The sequence below is a fragment of the Aedes albopictus genome, chromosome 1 (assembly GCF_035046485.1).
Source record: "Aedes albopictus strain Foshan chromosome 1, AalbF5, whole genome shotgun sequence".
NCBI classification, from domain to species: Eukaryota; Metazoa; Arthropoda; class Insecta; order Diptera; family Culicidae; genus Aedes; species Aedes albopictus.
In genome coordinates, this window is record NC_085136.1 from 150,811,354 (window position 1) to 150,833,403 (window position 22,050).

Below are 22,050 nucleotides of genomic sequence, written 5' to 3' on the forward strand. Positions count from 1 at the left end.
CCCTGGAGATCACCACAGCAAACGGCATCGCAAATCGACCATGTTCTGATTGACGGATGGCACTTTTCCGACATTATCGACGTCCGGATCTATCGTGGCACTAACATTGACTCTGATCACTACCTGGTGATGGTTAAACTGCACCCAAAACTCTCCGTTATTCACAATGTACCGGCAACCTACCCGGTACGATCTACGCACAGAATCTCGAGCTAGCGTTGCTGGACGAGGATGTGCTCGATGTGGACCTTCTGGAGGACTGCTGGAGTACAATCAAGGCAGCCATCAACGACGCAGCCGAGAGCACTATCGGGTACGTAGAACGGAGTTGACGAAACGATTGGTTCGACGAGGAGTGCAGCACGGATTTGGAGGAGAAGGACGCAGCGTGGACGGTAATGCTGCAGTATGGAACCCGACAGAATGTGGAGCGATACAGACAGAAACGGAAGAGGCAGGTCCTTCTGGGAGAAAAAGTTTCGCCTGGAAGAAGCGGAATGCAAGGAAATGGAACTGTGCCGTTCACAAGAAACACGAAATTTCTACCTGAAGCTCAACGCATCCCGCAAAGGCTTCGTGCTGCAGACCGAAATATGCAGGGATAAAAACGGAAGCCTCCTGACGTGCAGACGTGTGGTGGTCGAAAGGTGGAAGTTAGTTGTCAAAATCTGGGAAACAGCTACCGGAGGAGTGGAAGGAAGGGATTATCTGATCCACAAGAAAGGCGACAAGTTAATGTGTGAGAACTTTCTAGCTATCACCATTTTCAATGTCGCCTACAAAGTGCTTTCCCGGATAACCTAGCGTCGTCTTTTACCTAAGGTAAATGAGTTCGAGGGAAGTTACCAAGCTTGTTTCATCGACGGCCGGTCGATAACGGACTAGATCTTCACCCTATAGCGAATTCTCCAGAAATGCCGTGAATACCAGTTCCCAACGCAACACCTGTTCATCGACTTCAAGGCGGCAGTACAACAATATCGACCACACAGAGCCATGGAAAATCATGGACGAGAACAGCTTCCCCGGGAAGCTTACCAGACTGATAAGAGCAACGATGGGCGGTGTGCAAAACATCATAACATAAGTCTGACTATCACGCTGAGGACCTGGGATCGAATCCCTCTCCCGACAAACTCGCAACAATTTGAGTTCTTCCTTCGGAAGGGAAGTAAAGCGTGGGTCACGAGATGAACTAGCCTAGAGCTAAAAATCTAGTTATTACAGATAAAAAAGAGGGATTTAATTAGGTTACAAGTGGTTACTGAAACAAAAAAGGATACCATTATCCTGTTTTTCAGTGATTTTTCGAAAATTCATGTCCCAGCTTAAAGATTCACGGATTTGAATAATAATTGTAAGAAAACAAAACCTATTACAAAAAATGTATATTTTTATGCGTTTCATGACCAAATCTGGGGTATGTGTTACCCCATTCTTCGCTATCTCTTGCGGTTATTACCTTGCTCTAAGATTTGCTGTTTGCACAAAACTGTCGATTTTGATGAAGTTTTTTTCTTCTCAAACGGGCCTATTTTTGTTGTTCTTAGGTTGACATAAAATGATACTAGTTGTTTTGTTTCAATTTTAAGCCGTATCGTAATATGTCCATCATACTGCACTAGTCAATGTGTCAAAAACTGATTTTTTGTTGTTGTGAATAAAAAACAATGAGTGGTTAAAAATAGTTTATTTATATTCTGACACATAACATTTTTGCCTAAAATCTCAAACAAAATTCCGTGCTACAGTATTAAATATTATAAAATACAAATTCTAGAAAATACTTATATGCTTTTCAGTTTTGTTTCGCATTTCACCAATTACATCATTTATTTTTCATTTCGTTCATGTGCTTAGTTAATTTGTTTCTAACACAAGCTGTGTACTTTTATGGAAATATACCACGCATTCGCTCCACCTGGTGTTCGCTGTTTAAACCCTTCTTGAAAAAAGCTCCAACAACCGGTTGAAAATATGTCCTTTTTCTACTGTCGATGTTGTACCCGGTCACCAAACTGAAATTCTATCATATCTAGCTCCTGCCTCCCCTTTGACACTAAAATTTTTTTTTCGAACACTAACACTACTACCAGTCGGGTATGCGAGAGCTCTTCCCATACTGTGGAGCTGTCCTCCGATTTTCTCTGCTTTCGGTGCCTGGAAAGCTTCGCTTCAAATGTTCCAATTCTACTTTGCTAATGTTTTCTCTGCAGGGAAGTACACTCGAAACCGCTTAGTACGACCCTGGAGGCAGCAGTGGAATCATCTAGCGGGGCATGCTCGGTGTGCCCGTGGGACTCCCCACCGACCTCGAAAGCTTTGGTCCCAGTCGAAAAGAAATCCACGGCTGCCGAGAAGGAAGCTCCAGCGTCTGTTTCTGTTTCCGTTTGTCCTTGGGATGATGGCGATGCTAAACTACCACCTGATAGGTATTCAATAGAAACTTACGCAAGAAAGCCAGTTTTATATTTACGTTTCTTTTTTTTTCTCAGCAAAACCAAAGCTCTGAATGCCATCCGTTCGGCCACCGACATCAGTGAAGTTTCAGAACGCATGAAGCGATCTTGCGGGATTCGGCAGAACACGCTGGACAGTGACTTTCACAGTACTAAGCGGCTGGCACCGGTTGTGACGGAGCAAAGGAGAGCTTCCATGACAATTGCACCGAGGTGAGCAAACTTGGATGAGTGGTAGGTAGAACATATCCATATCACTTCCTTTCCAACATTTGCAGATTGTCCGATCTCCAGTTCACCACTCGGGCTAACTCGGCAGGCAGTGAAACGGTTGGAAGTAGCGCGTCACTACAGCAGCAGCATTCTGTAGACTACTCTCGGAATTTATCGCAAGGATCGCTGTCAACCAGCTTCGAGGAACGGGAAGACTCGACGGCGACGCCAAACGTGTCAGAGGAAAACTTGTGCAAGGTGAAGAAAGATAGTGTATCGGAGATGGAACCAGATCAGCCAAGCGTGGTTGCAAGCAGTGTTGTTCAGAACAAACCTATCGCTCAAGTAAACAAAAACAATGAACGTGGCAGTGGTTGTGTGTGCGCCACAATACAAACAGACATTACTGCAGTGGTGTGTGACGTGCAGCAAGAAAAAACGAAACACAGTTCGGAAGATTATAACGTTCAATCTACTAGGGTGATGTCCACCGCAGCTGAAGCTCAAAGAAACGATACGGTGGGTGGCGAAAAGATGCCACCCACTATTAGTGTATGTTTTGCAAACAACTCCTCGGAGGAGGAAAACCGCCGGAGGCGTTCGTTGGAACACAGTGGAGAGAAATCGTTTGATGACGATCAGGAGGTACGCCAGGAAATAGAGGAGGTAAGTACAGGACTCCCCGTTTATTATAGTATGTGCCTGGGCAATGCCTATGATTTCCATATTACAATAACCTCTTGCGACTTTTAGGCACATTTGCTTAAACGTACTCTGCAACTTATCGTAGCAGCCGGCCAGCTTTACATCCAGTAGTGGAAGTGTGAGGCTCAATACGCCGTGTTTCATAGTACCGGGTCCAATATTGACCCCTGAGGTACCCCCGCGGTGATGTGGCACCTCTCGCCTTCCTCGGTGTCATAGATTAGCACCCCATTCTGGAAGTAGCTTTCCAGTATCCGGCATAGGTTATCCGGGACACCTAGGTGGGGAATGGCGCATTCAATGGCTGCCCAACTGACGCTGTTGAACGCATTCCCGTCCAGCGTGAGTAGTGGATTCCTCTTCGCTACCCTGGCTGTAACCAATAGGCTTCACAGTGTTCACCGTTGATCGACATATTTGGTCTGGTTTCTCGGTATAGCTTGCCTGTCTCAACATAATGATCTGTTCCAACAGTGTTCCGGCAATGTCGAGAAGACAGATAGATCTGTATGCCGACGGATCGCCAGGTGGTTTCCAATGTTTGGGCAGTTGAACCATTCATTCATTTATTTAGTTAACATCAAATTCATGATAATACTGAATCAACAATTTGCCGCCATAATACTCGATTTGCAGCTGCAGCTCTCCAACCTCGGTCACGCCCAACACTCGCCAGATCACGCTCCACCTGGTCCGCCCATCGTGCTCTCTGCGCTCCACGCCTTCTTGTACCAACCGGATGGTTAGCAAACACCAACTTTGCAGGGATGTTGTCCGGCATTCTTGCAACATGCCCTGCCCACCGTGTCCTTCCGGCTTTGGCCACCTTCTGGATGCTGGGTTCGCCGTAAAGTGCAGCGAGCTCGTGGTTCATCCTTCTCCGCCAAACACCGTTCTCCTGCATGCCGCCAAAGATCGTTCTTAGCACCCGTCGCTCGAAAACTCCGAGTGCTTGCAGGTCCTCCTCGAGCATCACAGACATTACTGCAGTGGTGTGTGACGTGCAGCAAGAAAAAACGAAACACAGTTCGGAAGATTATTACGTTCAATCTACTAGGGTGATGTCCACCACAGCTGTGGTGGACCACCGGTCTTATTAACGTCTTGTACATGGTACATTTGGTGCGGGGGTGAATCTTTTTTGACCGCAGTTTCTTCTGGAGCCCATAGTAGGCACGACTTCCACTGATGATGCGCCTTCGTATTTCACGGCTCACGTTATTGTCCGCCGTTAGCAAGGAACCGAGGTAGACGAATTCTTCTACCACCTCGAAAGTATCCCCGTCTATCGTAACATTGCTGCCAAGGCTTGTCCTGTCTCGCTCAGTCCCACCTACCAGCATGTACTTTGTCTTAGCCGCATTCACCACCAGTCCGACCTTTGCTGCTTCACGTTTCAGGCGGGTGTACTGTTCTGCCACCGTTCCAAATGTTCTAGCAATAATATCCATGTCATCCGCAAAACAGACAAATTGGCTGGATTTCGTGAAGATCGTACCCCGGCTCGTCGCATAACACCTTCCAGGGCGATGTTGAATAGTAGGCAGGAAAGTCCATCACCTTGTCGTAGTCCCCGTCGAGATTCAAATGAACTGGATAGTTCACCCGAAATCCTTACGCTGTTCTGCACACCGTCCATCGTTGCTCTTATCAGTCTAGTCAGCTTCCCGGGAAAGCTGTTCTCGTCCATAATTTTAGCGGTCTGTAGTTAGCCTCCATTTAGCCTCCAAAAATAATTTGCTGTTGTAGGGTTTTTGGAGGCTAACTACAAATCGTTGGAGGTTAACTTTTTGGGGCATTGTAGGGCAAAACCAAGGACGCCAATCGAAAGATCAGCTCATTTCTAATCGGAAAACATATAAAAACTTTGAATTTTCCTTAAAAATAACAAGTTTTAAACGAAAAACATTTTTTCCATAGTAACTTGCATGCAAGTTTGGAGGCTAACTACAAATCGTTGGAGGCTAACTGTTTGGGGCCTTTTGGGGCAAAACCGAGTACGCCAATCGGAAGATCGGATAACTTCCAATCAGAAAATATATAGCAACTTTTAATTTATCTTAAATTTTACCAAATATAGAAGAAAAAAACAAAATTTCGTTAGGCACTGACATGCAAAATTGGAGGCTAACTACAGAAATTAGGAAAATCTTTGGAGGTTCAGGTTTTGGCTAACTAAAAGGTCATAATCGACCCACAAGGAGTTAGCTGGGACCCTAACGAAGCGATTGAGACTGACTAATTGAAAATCCGTGTTGGTTTACTAAAAATTTTCAATCAAATACGGATTTTGCAATTTTGTTCGTAGATTGATCTGATTTTCAAGCACAAGCCCCCACAAAAGTTTGGAGGCTAAGGTTTTGGCTAACTGAAAGGTCACAACCCGCATATTGGGAGTTAGCTGGGACCCTAAGGAAGCGTTTGCGCCCAAGTTTTTGAAAATCCGTGTTGGTTTACTAAAAAAATTTCATGAAATACGGATTTTGCAATTTTGTTCGTAGATTGATCTGATTTTCAAGCACAAGCCCCCACAAAAGTTTGGAGGCTAAGGTTTTGGCAAACCGATAGGTCACAACCCGCATATTGGGAGTTGGCTGAGACCCTAAGGAAGCGTTTACGCCCAAGTATTTTAAAATCCGTGTTGGTTTACTGAAAAAATTTCATAAAATACGGATTTTGCAATTTTGTTCGTAGATTGATCTGATTTTCAAGCACAAGCCCTCACAAAAGTTTGGAGGCTAAGGTTTTGGCAAACCGAAAGGTCACAACCCGCATATTGGGAGTTAGCTGGGACCCTAAGGAAGCGATTGCTCCCAAGTATTTGAAAATCCGTGTTGGTTTACTGAAAAAAATTCATAAAATACGGATTTTGCAATTTTGTTCGTAGATTGATCTGATTTTCAAACACAAGCCCCCACAAAAGTTTGGAGGCTAAGGTTTTGGCAAACCGAAAGGTCGCAACCCGCATATTGGGAGTTAGCTGGGACCCTAAGGAAGCGATTGCTCCCAAGTATTTGAAAATCCGTGTTGATTTACTGAAAAAATTTCATGAAATACGGATTTTGCAATTTTGTTCGTAGATTGATCTGATTTTCAAGCACAAGCCCTCACAAAAGTTTGGAGGCTAAGGTTTTGGCAAACCGAAAGGTCACAACCCGCATATTGGGAGTTAGCTGGGACCCTAAGGAAGCGATTGCTCCCAAGTATTTGAAAATCCGTGTTGGTTTACTGAAAAAATTTCATAAAATACGGATTTTGCAATTTTGTTCGTAGATTGATCTGATTTTCAAGCACAAGCCCTCACAAAAGTTTGGAGGCTAAGGTTTTGGCAAACCGAAAGGTCACAACCCGCATATTGGGAGTTAGCTGGGACCCCAAGGAAGCGATTGCTCCCAAGTATTTGAAAATCCGTGTTGGTTTACTGAAAAAATTTCATAAAATACGGATTTTGCAATTTTGTTCGTAGATTGATCTGATTTTCAAGCACAAGCCCCCACAAAAGTTTGGAGGCTAAGGTTTTGGCAAACCGAAAGGTCACAACCCGCATATTGGGAGTTAGCTGGGACCCTAAGGAAGCGTTTGCGCCCAAGTATTTGAAAATCCGTGTTGGTTTACTGAAAAAATTTCATGAAATACGGATTTTGCAATTTTGTTCGTAGATTGATCTGATTTTCAAACACAAGCCCCCACAAAAGTTTGGAGGCTAAGGTTTTGGCAAACCGAAAGGTCGCAACCCGCATATTGGGAGTTAGCTGGGACCCTAAGGAAGCGATTGCTCCCAAGTATTTGAAAATCCGTGTTGGTTTACTGAAAAAATTTCATGAAATACGGATTTTGCAATTTTGTTCGTAGATTGATCTGATTTTCAAGCACAAGCCCCCACAAAAGTTTGGAGGCTAAGGTTTTGGCAAACCGAAAGGTCGCAACCCGCATATTGGGAGTTAGCTGGAATCCTATGGAAACGATTGCTCCCAAGTATTTGAAAATCCGTGTTGGTTTACTGAAAAAATTTCATAAAATACGGATTTTGCAATTTTGTTCGTAGATTGATCTGATTTTCAAGCACAAGCCCTCACAAAAGTTTGGAGGCTAAGGTTTTGGCAAACCGAAAGGTCACAACCCGCATATTGGGAGTTAGCTGGGACCCTAAGGAAGCGATTGCTCCCAAGTATTTGAAAATCCGTGTTGGTTTACTGAAAAAAAATCATAAAATACGGATTTTGCAATTTTGTTCGTAGATTGATCTGATTTTCAAACACAAGCCCCCACAAAAGTTTGGAGGCTAAGGTTTTGGCAAACCGAAAGGTCGCAACCCGCATATTGGGAGTTAGCTGGGACCCTAAGGAAGCGATTGCTCCCAAGTATTTGAAAATCCGTGTTGATTTACTGAAAAAATTTCATGAAATACGGATTTTGCAATTTTGTTCTTAGATCTGATTTTCAAGCACAAGCCTCCACAAAAGTTTGGAGGCTAAGGTTTTGGCTAACTGAAAGGTCACAACCCGCATATTGGGAGTTGGCTGGGACCCTAAGGAAGCGATTGCTCCCAAGTATTTGAAAATCCGTGTTGGTTTACTGAAAAAATTTCATAAAATACGGATTTTGCAATTTTGTTCGTAGATTGATCTGATTTTCAAGCACAAGCCCTCACAAAAGTTTGGAGGCTAAGGTTTTGGCAAACCGAAAGGTCACAACCCGCATATTGGGAGTTAGCTGGGACCCTAAGGAAGCGATTGCTCCCAAGTATTTGAAAATCCGTGTTGGTTTACTGAAAAAATTTCATAAAGTACGGATTTTGCAATTTTGTTCGTAGATTGATCTGATTTTCAAGCACAAGCCCTCACAAAAGTTTGGAGGCTAAGGTTTTGGCAAACCGAAAGGTCACAACCCGCATATTGGGAGTTAGCTGGGACCCTAAGGAAGCGATTGCTCCCAAGTATTTGAAAATCCGTGTTGGTTTACTGAAAAAATTTCATAAAATACGGATTTTGCAATTTTGTTCGTAGATTGATCTGATTTTCAAGCACAAGCCCCCACAAAAGTTTGGAGGCTAAGGTTTTGGCAAACCGAAAGGTCACAACCCGCATATTGGGAGTTAGCTGGGACCCTAAGGAAGCGTTTGCGCCCAAGTATTTGAAAATCCGTGTTGGTTTACTGAAAAAATTTCATGAAATACGGATTTTGCAATTTTGTTCGTAGATTGATCTGATTTTCAAACACAAGCCCCCACAAAAGTTTGGAGGCTAAGGTTTTGGCAAACCGAAAGGTCGCAACCCGCATATTGGGAGTTAGCTGGGACCCTAAGGAAGCGATTGCTCCCAAGTATTTGAAAATCCGTGTTGGTTTACTGAAAAAAAATCATGAAATACGGATTTTGCAATTTTGTTCTTAGATCTGATTTTCAAGCACAAGCCTCCACAAAAGTTTGAAGGCTAAGGTTTTGGCTAACTGAAAGGTCACAACCCGCATATTGGGAGTTGGCTTGGACCCTAAGGAAGCGATTGCTCCCAAGTATTTGAAAATCCGTGTTGGTTTACTAAAAAAATTTCATGAAATACGGATTTTGCAATTTTGTTCTTAGATTGATCTGATTTTCAAGCACAAGCCTCCACAAAAGTATGGAGGCTAAGGTTTTGGCTAACTGAAAGGTCACAACCCGTATATTGGGAGTTAGCTGAGACCCTAAGGAAGTGATTGCTCCCAAGTATTTGAAAATCCGTGTTGGTTTACTGAAAAAATTTCATGAAATACGGATTTTGCAATTTTGTTCTTAGATTGATCTGATTTTCAAGCACAAGCCCCCACAAAAGTTTGGAGGCTAAGGTTTTGGCAAACCGAAAGGTCGCAACCCGCATATTGGGAGTTAGCTGGAACCCTATGGAAACGATTGCTCCCAAGTATTTGAAAATCCGTGTAGGTTTACTAAAAAAATTTCATGAAATACGGATTTTGCAATTTTGTTCGTAGATTGATCTCATTTTCAAGCACAAGCCCCCACAAAAGTTTGGAGGCTAAGGTTTTGGCTAACTAAAAGGTCACAACCCGCATATTGGGAGTTAGCTGGGACCCTAAGGAAGCGTTTGCGCCCAAGTATTTGAAAATCCGTGTAGGTTTACTAAAAAAATTTCATGAAATACGGATTTTGCAATTCTCTTCTTAGATTTACCTGATTTTCAAGCACAAGCCCCCACAAAAGTTTGGAGGCTAAGGTTTTGGCTATCTGAGAAGTCGCAACCCGCATATTGGGAGTTAGCTGGGACCCTAAGGAAACGATTGCTCCCAAGAATTTGAAAATCCGTGTAGGTTTACTAAAAAAATTTCATGAAATACGGATTTTGCAATTTTGTTCTCAGATTTATCTGATTTTCAAGCACAAGTCCCCACAAAAGTTTGGAGGCTAAGGTTTTGGCAAACCGAAAGGTCGCAACCCGCATATTGGGAGTTAGTTGGGACCCTAAGGAAGCGATTGCTCCCAAGTATTTGAAAATCCGTGTTGGTTTACTGAAAAAAAATCATGAAATACGGATTATGCAATTTTGTTCGTAGATTGATCTGATTTTCAAGCACAAGCCCCCACAAAAGTTTGGAGGCTAAGGTTTTCGCAAACCGAAAGGTCACAACCCGCATATTGGGAGTTAGCTGGGACCCTAAGGAAGCGATTGCTCCCAAGTATTTGAAAATCCGTGGTGGTTTACTGAAAAAAAATCATGAAATACGGATTTTGCAATTTTGTTCGTAGATTGATCTGATTTTCAAGCACAAGCCCCCACAAAAGTTTGGAGGCTAAGGTTTTGGCAAACCGAAAGGTCGCAACCCGCATATTGGGAGTTAGCTGGGACCCTAAGGAAACGATTGCTCCCAAGAATTTGAAAATCCGTGTAGGTTTACTAAAAAAATTTCATGAAATACGGATTTTGCAATTTTGTTCTCAGATTTATCTGATTTTCAAGCACAAGTCCCCACAAAAGTTTGGAGGCTAAGGTTTTGGCAAACCGAAAGGTCACAACCCGCATATTGGGAGTTAGCTGGGACCCTAAGGAAGCGATTGCTCCCAAGTATTTGAAAATCCGTGTTGGTTTACTGAAAAAATTTCATGAAATACGGATTTTGCAATTTTGTTCTTAGATCTGATTTTCAAGCACAAGCCTCCACAAAAGTTTGGAGGCTAAGGTTTTGGCTAACTGAAAGGTCACAACCCGCATATTGGGAGTTGGCTTGGACCCTAAGGAAGCGATTGCTCCCAAGTATTTGAAAATCCGTGTTGGTTTACTAAAAAAATTTCATGAAATACGGATTTTGCAATTTTGTTCTTAGATTGATCTGATTTTCAAGCACAAGCCTCCACAAAAGTTTGGAGGCTAAGGTTTTGGCTAACTGAAAGGTCACAACCCGCATATTGGGAGTTAGCTGGGACCCTAAGGAAGTGATTGCTCCCAAGTATTTGAAAATCCGTGTTGGTTTACTGAAAAAATTTCATGAAATACGGATTTTGCAATTTTGTTCTTAGATCTGATTTTCAAGCACAAGCCTCCACAAAAGTTTGGAGGCTAAGGTTTTGGCTAACTGAAAGGTCACAACCCGCATATTGGGAGTTGGCTTGGACCCTAAGGAAGCGATTGCTCCCAAGTATTTGAAAATCCGTGTTGGTTTACTGAAAAAATTTCATGAAATACGGATTTTGCAATTTTGTTCTTAGATTGATCTGATTTTCAAGCACAAGCCCCCACAAAAGTTTGGAGGCTAAGGTTTTGGCAAACCGAAAGGTCGCAACCCGCATATTGGGAAATAGCTGGAACCCTATGGAAACGATTGCTCCCAAGTATTTGAAAATCCGTGTTGGTTTACTAAAAAAATTTCATGAAATACGGATTTTGCAATTTTGTTCGTAGATTGATCTCATTTTCAAGCACAAGCCCCCACAAAAGTTTGGAGGCTAAGGTTTTGGCTAACTAAAAGGTCACAACCCGCATATTGGGAGTTAGCTGGGACCCTAAGGAAGCGTTTGCGCCCAAGTATTTGAAAATCCGTGTAGGTTTACTAAAAAAATTTCATGAAATACGGATTTTGCAATTTTGTTCTCAGATTTATCTGATTTTCAAGCACAAGTCCCCACAAAAGTTTGGAGGCTAAGGTTTTGGCAAACCGAAAGGTCACAACCCGCATATTGGGAGTTAGCTGGGACCCTAAGGAAGCGATTGCTCCCAAGTATTTGAAAATCCGTGTTGGTTTACTGAAAAAATTTCATGAAATACGGATTTTGAAATTCTGTTCCTAGATTTACCTGATTTTCAAGCACAAGCCCCCACAAAAGTTTGGAGGCTAAGGTTTTGGCTATCTGAGAAGTCGCAACCCGCATATTGGGAGTTAGCTGGGACCCTAAGGAAACGATTGCTCCCAAGAATTTGAAAATCTGTGTAGGTTTACTAAAAAAATTTCATGAAATACGGATTTTGCAATTTTGTTCTCAGATTTATCTGATTTTCAAGCACAAGTCCCCACAAAAGTTTGGAGGCTAAGGTTTTGGCAAACCGAAAGGTCGCAACCCGCATATTGGGAGTTAGCTGGGACCCTAAGGAAGCGATTGCTCCCAAGTATTTGAAAATCCGTGTTGGTTTACTGAAAAAAAAAATCATGAAATACGGATTATGCAATTTTGTTCGTAGATCTGATTTTCAAGCACAAGCCTCCACAAAAGTTTGGAGGCTAAGGTTTTGGCTAACTGAAAGGTCAGAACCCGCATATTGGGAGTTGGCTTGGACCCTAAGGAAGCGATTGCTCCCAAGTATTTGAAAATCCGTGGTGGTTTACTGAAAAAAAATCATGAAATACGGATTTTGCAATTTTGTTCGTAGATTGATCTGATTTTCAAGCACAAGCCCCCACAAAAGTTTGGAGGCTAAGGTTTTGGCAAACCGAAAGGTCGCAACCCGCATATTGGGAGTTAGCTGGGACCCTAAGGAAACGATTGCTCCCAAGAATTTGAAAATCCGTGTAGGTTTACTAAAAAAATTTCATGAAATACGGATTTTGCAATTTTGTTCTCAGATTTATCTGATTTTCAAGCACAAGTCCCCACAAAAGTTTGGAGGCTAAGGTTTTGGCAAACCGATAGGTCACAACCCGCATATTGGGAGTTAGCTGGGACCCTAAGGAAGCGATTGCTCCCAAGTATTTGAAAATCCGTGTTGGTTTACTGAAAAAAATTCATGAAACACGGATTTTAAAATACTTGGGCGCAAACGCTTCCTTAGGGTCCCAGCTAACTCCCAATATGCGGGTTGTGACCTTTCGGTTTGCCAAAACCTTAGCCTTCAAACTTTTGTGGTGGCTTGTGCTTGAAAATCAGATCAATCTACGAACAAAATTGCAAAATCCGTATTTTATGAATTTTTTTCAGTAAACCAACACGGATTTTCAAATACTTGAGAGCAATCGCTTCCTTAGGGTCCCAGCTAACTCCCAATATGCGGGTTGTGACCTTTCGGTTTGCCAAAACCTTAGCCTCCAAACTTTTGTGGGGGCTTGTGCTTGAAAATTAGATAAATCTAAGAACAGAATTGCAAAATCCGTATTTCATGAAATTTTTTCAGTAAACCAACACGGATTATCAAATACTTGGGCGCAAACGCTTCCTTAGGGTCCCAGCTAACTCCCAATATGCGGGTTGTGACCTTTCGGTTTGCCAAAACCTTAGCCTCCGAACTTTTGTGGGGGCTTGTGCTTGAAAATCAGATCAATCTACGAACAAAATTGCAAAATCCGTATTTCATGAAATTTTTTCAGTAAACCAACACGGATTTTAAAATACTTGGGCGCAAACGCTTCCTTAGGGTCCCAGCCAACTCCCAATATGCGGGTTGTGACCTTTCGGTTTGCCAAAACCTTAGCCTCCAAACTTTTGTGGGGGCTTGTGCTTGAAAATCAGATCAATCTACGAACAAAATTGCAAAATCCGTATTTTATGAATTTTTTTCAGTAAACTTACACGGATTTTCAAATACTTGGGCGCAAACGCTTCCTTAGGGTCCCAGCTAACTCCCAATATGCGGGTTGCGATCTTTCGGTTTGCCAAAACCTTAGCCTCCAAACTTTTGTGGGGGTTTGTGCTTGAAAATCAGATAGATCTAAGAACAAAATTGCAAAATCCGTATTTCATGAAAGTTTTTCAGTAAACTTACACGGATTTTCAAATACTTGGGCGCAAACGCTTCCTTAGGGTCCCAGCTAACTTCCAATATGCGGGTTGCGACCTTTCGGTTTGCCAGAACCTTAGCCTCCAAACTTTTGTGGGGGCTTGTGCTTGAAAATCAGATCAATCTACGAACAAAATTGTAAAATCCGTATTTCATGAAATTTTTTTAGTAAACCAACACTCATTTTCAATTCGTAGGTCTCAATCGCTTCCTTAGGGTCCCAGCTAACTTCCAGTATGCGGATTGTGACTTTGTTTAGCCAAAAACCTGAGCCTTCTAAGGTTTTCATCATTTCTGTAGTTAGCCTCCAATGTTGCATGTCAGTGCCTAACGAAATTTTGTGTTTCTTCTATATTTGGAAAAATTTAAGATAAATTAAAAGTTTTTATATGTTTTCTGATTGGAAATGAGCTGATATTTCGATTGGCGTCCTTGGTTTTGCCCTACAATGCCCCAAAAAGTTAGCCTCCAACGATTTGTAGTTAGCCTCCAAACTTGCATGCAAGTTACTATGGAAAAATTGTTTTTCGTTTGTAACTCGTTATTTTTAAGGAAAATTCAAAGTTTTTATATGTTTTCCGATTGGAAATGAGCTGATATTTCGATTGGCGTCCTTGGATTTGCTCTACAATGCCCCAAAAAGTTAGCCTCCAACGATTTGTAGTTAGCCTCCAAAAACCCTACAACAGCAAATTATTTTTGGAGGCTAAATGGAGGCTAACTACAAACCGCTCATAATTTTCCATAGCTCTGTGCGGTCGATACTGTCGTATGCCGCTTTGAAGTCGATGAACAGGTGATGCGTTGGGACCCGGTATTCACGGCATTTCTGGAGGATTTGCCGTACGGTGAAGATCTGGTCCGTTGTCGACCGGCCGTCGATGAAACCGGCTTGGTAACTTCCCACGAACTCATTTACCTTAGGTGAAAGACGACGGAAGATGATCTGGGATAGCACTTTGTAGGCGGCATTCAAAATGGTGATCGCTCGAAAGTTCTCACACATTAACTTGTCGCCTTTCTTATGGACGGGACAGATTATCCCTTCCTTCCACTCCTCCGGTAGCTGTTCGGTTTCCCAGATCTTGACTACTAACTGGTGCAGACAGGTGGCCAATTTTTCCGGGCTCATCTTGATGAGTTCTGCTGCGATACCGTCCTTACCAGCCGCTTTGTTGTTTTTGAGCTGGTGGATGGCATCCTTAACTTCCCTCAGCGTGGGAGTTGGTTCGTTCCCGTCCTCTGCTGCACCAACATAGTCATGTCCTCCGCTGCCTAGGTCCTCCGTGCCTACATTCTCTTCGCCATTCAGGTGCTCGTCGAAGTGCTGCTTCCACCTTTCGATCACCTCACGTTTGTCCGTCAGGAGGCTCCCGTCCTTATCCCTGCAGATTTCGGCTTGCGGCACGTAGCCTTTGCGGGATGCGTTGAGCTTCTGATAGAACTTACGTGTTTCCTCGCACTCCGCTTCTTCCAGGCGGCGCTTTTTCTCCCGGAAGAGACGGGTCTGCTGCTTCCGCTTCTGTCTGTATCGCTCCACATTCTGTCGGGTTCCATGCTGCAGCATTACCGCCCGCGCTGCATCCTTCTCCACCAGAACCGCTCTACACTCCTCGTCGAACCAATCGTTTCGTCGACTCCGTTCTACGTACCCGATAGTGCTCTCGGCTGCGTTGTTGATGGCTGCTTTGACTGTACTCCAGCCGTCCTCTAGAGGGGCCACATCGAGCACACCCTCGTCCGGCAACGCTGCCTCGAGATTCTGCGCGTATGCGGTGGCGACATCCGGTTGCTTCAGTCGCTCTAGATCGTACCGGGGCGGCCGCCGGTAATGTACGTTGTTAATAACGGAGAGTTTTGGGCGCAGTTTAACCATCACCAGGTAGTGATCAGAGTCGATATTAGCGCCACGATAGGTCCTGACGTCGATAATGTCGGAGAAGTGCCGTCCATCAATCAGAACGTGGTCGATTTGCGATTCCGTTTGTTGTGGTGATCTCCAGGTGTAACGATATGGGAGGCTGTGCTGGAAGAAGGTGCTACGAATGGCCATCCCGCATAATCACTAACTGTAAATGCAACGTTTCTCATACTGTTGATGACTATTACCAATTGACATAAAACCATTTCTCAGACTGTCCAAGCTAACAGTAAGCTAACCATTCTATGTACATATTTGCCAGTTTGACAAATGGTAATCCGCCAAATTACAGTATGTGGAATAGGCGGTTAAGATAGGTTACCATAAAAAATCGCTCGTTTTCTCGAACAAATTTTTCGCAATACAGTAAAGGATACGGTCAATATATTATCCAGTTTTTCATAGCATTTACTGCACAGCAAATGGTTAGAGAACAATTTTACAATAAATTTGAAAGAAAACGACCACTGTATGTGTTATTGTTGATTGATGGTCTTTCAATGTATTTTTAGCTTATGAAATATGGTTCTGCTGTATTAAAACCGTTTAGAAATAAGAAGGCGGTTATGCGTTTACTGTAGATTTTTTTATTCATCAAATATCTATCACCGACCCTAAGACTCTTACCCTCCAATTATCATGCCAAGCAGCCATTCCCATCCTAATAGATTCTTTCCACCAAGTGTGGTATCGGAAATTAAACTGAGGTTTTGCTGGTTCGAAAGAAAACCGCAGTTTAATTTACGATCACACACTTGGTGGGAAGAACCCAATAAAATGGGAAAATGCGAATTAATCAAGAAAAAATATAGAACAAAAAACCAAGGCTAAAACATCCTTCACCATGCTCTACTCACTGGCACTTCCGAAGGTCAATAAAAACAAGTTGCTGCAGCAGCTGTTGGTGAACCTCAGAAAGATGAAAACATAGTGCTGGCCATCAGCAGCAGTCGTGGAATACCGGAACTATGCCTACAACACAAAAACAATGCGTATTAGTTAGTGGATCACCATCCGCTGGTATCGATTGCAACTCACCTCAAAATTTTGTTAAAGGACACCGTTCTTCTTCTTCTTCATCTTCAGCTCTACCGGAGGTTTTCAACAATGATGAAGTTGAAGCTGTCGGAGGTCATCGGTACTGGGAGTTATTGGGCTGGATCTGCGAATGCCTCCGAGTAAAATCCATTCACGACTGCAAAGAGAAAAGATCGATGTTTTGGTTGAAAAAACACCGTCTGTCACCAAACCTGTGGCCAGGTATTGAACGCTTAACAGACTACTTACCGAATTGCATAAAATCTGCCGTTTCACATTATCCCGGAACAGCTTTTCCAAAATTCCACCAGCAATCAAAGTAAATTCCATTTTTTTCTTTTTTTCTTTGCAAAATGTCAAGCTGCAAGAAGGTTCGATCAAGTTTCAACCGCTCACAAATACCAATGTGTGCAACTATTTGTCATATTGTGGGACATGAGTAAAATGTAGTTGAATGCACATGTGTCAGTGTGTTGTACAAATAATGAACATAAAACATTTGTCAAAGTGTGCTTCTATGTTGCAACCATTTCTCGCAAAATTTCATCCTCATATAATTTAACAACATCTGCACAATATAATACATTGTTACCACTTGCTATTGGTTGATTGAACCATTGAATACAGTTGAATGCACATAACTTCATATTGTTGAACATGAAAGCAACTGTGTGTGGTACATTAACATTAACATATACGAGACATTTATTGTTTGGAGATTATGGCAAATTGTAATTTGTTATGCGGGATGTTCTTGGAGGCGGCGAAATCGATGAGGCGTAGGCCATTTTCGTTCGTCAGCTGGTGGGTACTGAACTTTCCAATCGTCGGTCTGAATTCCTCCTCCTGGCCTACCTGAGCGTTTAGATCCCCTATGATGATCTTGACGTCGTGGTTTGGGCAGCGGTCGTACTCGCGTTCGAGCTGCGCGTAAAATGCGTCTTTGTCATCATCAGTGCTTCCGGAGTGAGGGCTGTGCACGTTTATTATGCTAATGTTGAAGAATCGGCCCTTGATCCTCAACCTGCACATTCTTTCGTCGATCGGCCACCAACCGATCACGCGCCTCTGCATGTCGCCCATCACTATAAAAGCTGTTCCCAGCTCACGTGTGTTGCCGCAACTCTGGTAGATGGTATGATTACCTCTAAACGTTCGCACCATAGATCCTGTCCAACACACCTCCTGCAGCGCTACGATTCCGAACCCGCGGTCCTTCAGTAGATCGGCGAGTATGCGGGTGCTCCCGATGAAGTTGAGAGATCTGCAGTTCCACGTACCGAGCTTCCAATCGCAAGTCCCTTTTCGTCGCTGTGGTCGTCGCCATTGGTATCGGTTCGCATTCTTCTCTTGTTGATTTTCCGGTGCTAGTCTTTTTTACGGCTGGCTCGCAGGGCCTGACACCAACCCACTAACCCAGGGAGCTGGGCTTACCTTCCCGGAAGCTACGGGTTCTGCATTGGCATTTCCTTCAACTACAGTGCTAAATAGCTAGGCTCGAGCGCCAGTCTTCGCCGGGGGTGGTGTTTTTAATGGGCGCCCAGGAGATAATATTTTACCTGAGTTTCCACCCCCAGTTGAACCAATCTTTGCCTTTTCCACCTCTGTCGATGACCTCCGGCTGTAGCCGTCTTCCTCCGTGTTCCACTATGTATAGAAATGCCAGGTGATCACTGTGCGTGTCCCGTCATCAACCGGTGCTCCAGAAGGTCATATCAGTGATGGACTCTGCATCGTTCCTACTGTAGGTTATTCAGCCGCCTACGTTCGTGACATCCACGTTCAGTCTAGCCATAGCTTCGAGTAGTGCCCAGCCTCTCGTGATAGTCGAGCGGCTACCTCACTCGGTCGCCCAGGCGTTGTAGTCTCCGCCGTTGACCACGGAACTCAATATCACTATTGCGGTTGATAGTGAATCTAGCATTGATGACAACTGGTCTATCGGCCACCTGGGGGTGTATGAACTGCAGTAATATACCCCGCTGATCATCACTACAGCGAAGCCCTCATGCGACATAGAAATTATTTCCTGAACCGGGATACAACTGGGTCGGAGCTAGCTTTCTCTTATCCGCTACCCAGTTCCCGTTATCGGGGAAAGGGGGAGGGGGGGGGGGGTTGATGTGGTGTAGGACCGATAGTAAGGCGATGTCTGTGCTTGACTCCGAGACTGACTGCCACAGAAACTACTGAGCGGCCTCACAGTGGTTCAGGTTTTGCTGTATAACCTGCATTAGATAGATCAACCTCCTCTCGTGCCTGGACATTTAGGCCAGCCCATTGTGAGCAGAGCCGTAGCGTGCGGTTGGCCAGGTTGACCCCCGCCAAGGGCGCCAATCTCAGAGGGGCGCCGAAAAGGCCTAAAGCTAAAAGGAAACAGGAGGATAATATTGTTTTCTTGAATGTTATCAAGATTTAACTAATTACAGTTTCTAAGATGATCATGTGTTTTTTTAAGTCCTTCCACATTTTCATAAATTAAATATTTCTCTAGATTATTTTGAATCATTTATGATAATGTTACCTGGAAATTAATCTACTGTTTTATTTGAGAAACTATTTTAGTTTTTTTTATATATTTTTTTGTGTGACTGTACCTTATGCTAGTTCTTTACACAACTATTTTATTTTTTTTTAATCTTCTAATTTTTTTTAGGAATTCGACCATAGTTTCTGTTAGAAAGTCTTCTATACACTCCATTAGAAAGCAGAAATCTCTCACTTTACACATCAAATCTCCCATTGATTCCTTCCGAAATTGTTTCATGTTCACTGGAGATTGCTGATTGAATTTCTTGAAATCCTCCACAAAATAATACATTTGGAAAGCCTTCAGAAATTTCTCCAGGTCTTCCGTTAGAAAACCTGCCATTGATTTCATCTTAAATTTCCTCAACGGTTTTTTTTAAAAGCTGTCCGTGGATTACTTCAGAAATTACCCCCAGGGGTTTCTTCATAAAACTTCAGGTATTTCTTCATGAACTGTTCCAGGAATTCCTGCAAGAATTACTCCATGAACTCCACTGGAAAGTCTTGCAGAAATGTCTCTCGAATTTTCATCAGCTATTTCTTAGGATATTCTTGCCGAATTTTATTCAGTGATCCTAGCAGAAATTCTTCCAGAGATTCCAACAAAAAATCATATAGATCATATATTATATCATATCATATATACGAAAAAAAATCTTACAGATCTTCTGGAAAATGTTTTGATTAAATTTCAGAAGATACTTTTGGTAAAGTTTCTCAAAATAGAAAACTTTGGTAAAACCAACAGGCCAGACATTGGTTGAAGATTCTTGAAAACTCCAGAAACTCAATCAACCCTTCAGGACACGCGCCGCTGTAAAAAAGTACGTGGTGTTTTCAGAATCCAATAGCCGCGTGTCCTGACAGAAAAAAAATACTGTAAGATTGCTTGAAGAAATTTATGCAGCTTTTATGCTGGAATTCTGGAATGTTATTTCTAATCATTGTGATAGACTTAGTGAGATTTTTGAAATGCAATATGTGTTCGTACTTATATTCGTATAAAAGAAATTGATTTGGGAAAAAATTTAGATGGCTCCCATTGAAATCTCTAAAGAAATACACGAATGAAAAACACTTTTAGAAAATAAAAATTAAAATCGAGCGGAAAATATTTCTTCAAAACATCAAAATCCTTAAAAGTTAGAGAAACTTGAAAAATAACTACCAATTTTTCAAAATTAACAATGTCCAATTTGTCGTGGGGCGCCAATTTGGGTGCTTGCCAAGGGTGCCATAGGACAAAGCTACGGCTCTGATTGTGAGACCCTTGTTTGCCGTGCAAATCAAGAATTTTCTTGCCAAGTGGCCTTCCGCTCCGCACTTTCTGCAGAATTTAATCCTTTGCACGCCCACGACCTGTGTCCATGTTCGAGTCACTTGAACCACGCTTCTGACGGCTCGTAAATGCTGAGCGGGCATACTGACCTCTGATCTTACCGACTATGGTTGCTGATCTGCGTGTTTTCCAAGCCTTTTCGCAGGCGGATAGATGCAATTGGCGCATCATCTACCTCGTATTGGGTCTTAAGTGCGGCTGCAAGCTCCTCTGCATCGGTGATCTTGTCTAGGTTTTTACACTGGAGGGTCGCCTCCGCTGTTAAGGCTCTCACCTGCACTTTTTCGCCCAATATCTCGTGAGCTAGTATCTGGTAGGAGGTGCCTTTCCTGGCCGCCTCCCTCTTCAGCACTAGCATTACCTCTCTAGTCCTGGTGCGTCGGATGCTTTTTACATCGCTAGTCCTCAAAAATTCTTTCGTACTTGCGGGCTTGTTTCATTTTTCTCAACTTCTTCATTTCAACCGTATTGCAAGGGTTCTCCTTCCCTTGGTCCGGTTGGTCCCCGTTTCTCTTAGGGTTTCGCAACCGACTTGTTAGCCTGGTTACTTACGCTAGCCGTCCCTTTCTTCCTCTTCAGCGTTCCGTCCGCCTCTGCCGGACACTTCTTGCCCCCCCCCCCCCATCTCACCCGCGTTAGGCGTCTCATAGGCAGGTTTCAACCATGCAGCTCGAGCCGTTGGGCAGTTAGACCTCTCCACTCTGGCTCCGGGAGCTGCATGATTTCGTGTGCCAGTAAAAAAATATGCTGTTCGTTTAGGTGGACCGCTCTTCTCTGCTCACGTAAGCCGCACTCTGCTCTTCGACCAGGAGATCGTACTCCTTCTTGGCCAGAGCCAACGATTTGCGGAGCTTCAGAAGGCCCAGTTTCAGGTCCTTGTTGATGTTAGTCCGCCTGCTTATGAAGTCGGTTAGCTGTTCGGCGACTAGCAACATCTTTGGTAGCCCACTCATTTTGCGGTTCAGTGCCCGCGAGAAGTTCACGCTGGTCTTCTGCGCTTCCTCGGCCGGCACTATACCGCTTCGTGCTCCTTCTGTTGAACCTCTTTCTGCTTGCTCGCTGCTAGATACGCGAATTCCTAGTAATGTCGATCTCGCCGGTCATCCTCTTCTTGGAGGAGATCTAGCTAACCCGCTTCTCGCGAAGGGGTTAACATCAGCACTACCGCTACGAACTGTATTTGATTTGTCACAGCGCAACATTTTTTTGTCTCAAGAGCAAACTTATGTGTCTCCGAAGGATTTTGGGCCGCTGAATCCGAATCCGGGCTCAGATTTGCTCCAACACGTCACAATTTTGAGCTATACCTCAATTTATAGGGCAAAATATGCGATTTTGGACTTTTTTGACTGCAAGCCATTAAGCAAGGAAATATATTTTTTTAAGAATCAAAGGATAAATTGGTCAATTAACATCTAAATTAACGACTCATGCAAAATATGTCGTTTTACCAAATCAAATTTGATAGATTTAAGCATTTTATGTTAGTATGAAAATTTGCATGCAACTTTTGGAGGATGACTTGTATGGGAAATATCGTACCTAACATAAATCGCTTGAAACTATCAAATTCGATTGAGTAAAATGAAATATTTTGCATGCTTAACCCTAAAAGGGATACCTTCATGGCCTCAGCTTCGCCACCTCGCTGAG

General features: G+C 43.3%; 1 protein-coding gene and 1 long non-coding RNA gene across 6 annotated transcripts in view; one reads left to right on the forward strand and one right to left on the reverse strand.

Annotated features, from left to right (window-relative positions):
* LOC109424901 (uncharacterized) overlaps positions 1–22,050 on the forward strand; it is a 201,252-nt gene that overhangs the window by 170,531 nt on the left and 8,671 nt on the right. For all 5 annotated transcript variants that reach the window (XM_062845591.1, XM_062845594.1, XM_062845592.1 and 2 more), the window contains 3 exons: positions 2,217–2,432; positions 2,496–2,672; positions 2,738–3,338. In XM_062845591.1, coding sequence (XP_062701575.1) covers positions 2,217–2,432; positions 2,496–2,672; positions 2,738–3,338 — 994 coding nt within the window. The remainder of the gene's footprint in view (positions 1–2,216; positions 2,433–2,495; positions 2,673–2,737; positions 3,339–22,050) is intronic.
* On the reverse strand, positions 15,642–16,908 carry LOC109425887 (uncharacterized). Its single transcript, XR_009996219.1, has 3 exons — positions 16,779–16,908; positions 16,530–16,686; positions 15,642–16,463 (listed from the first exon to the last, which is right to left on the reverse strand). It is a non-coding gene; the product is annotated as an uncharacterized LOC109425887 (long non-coding RNA).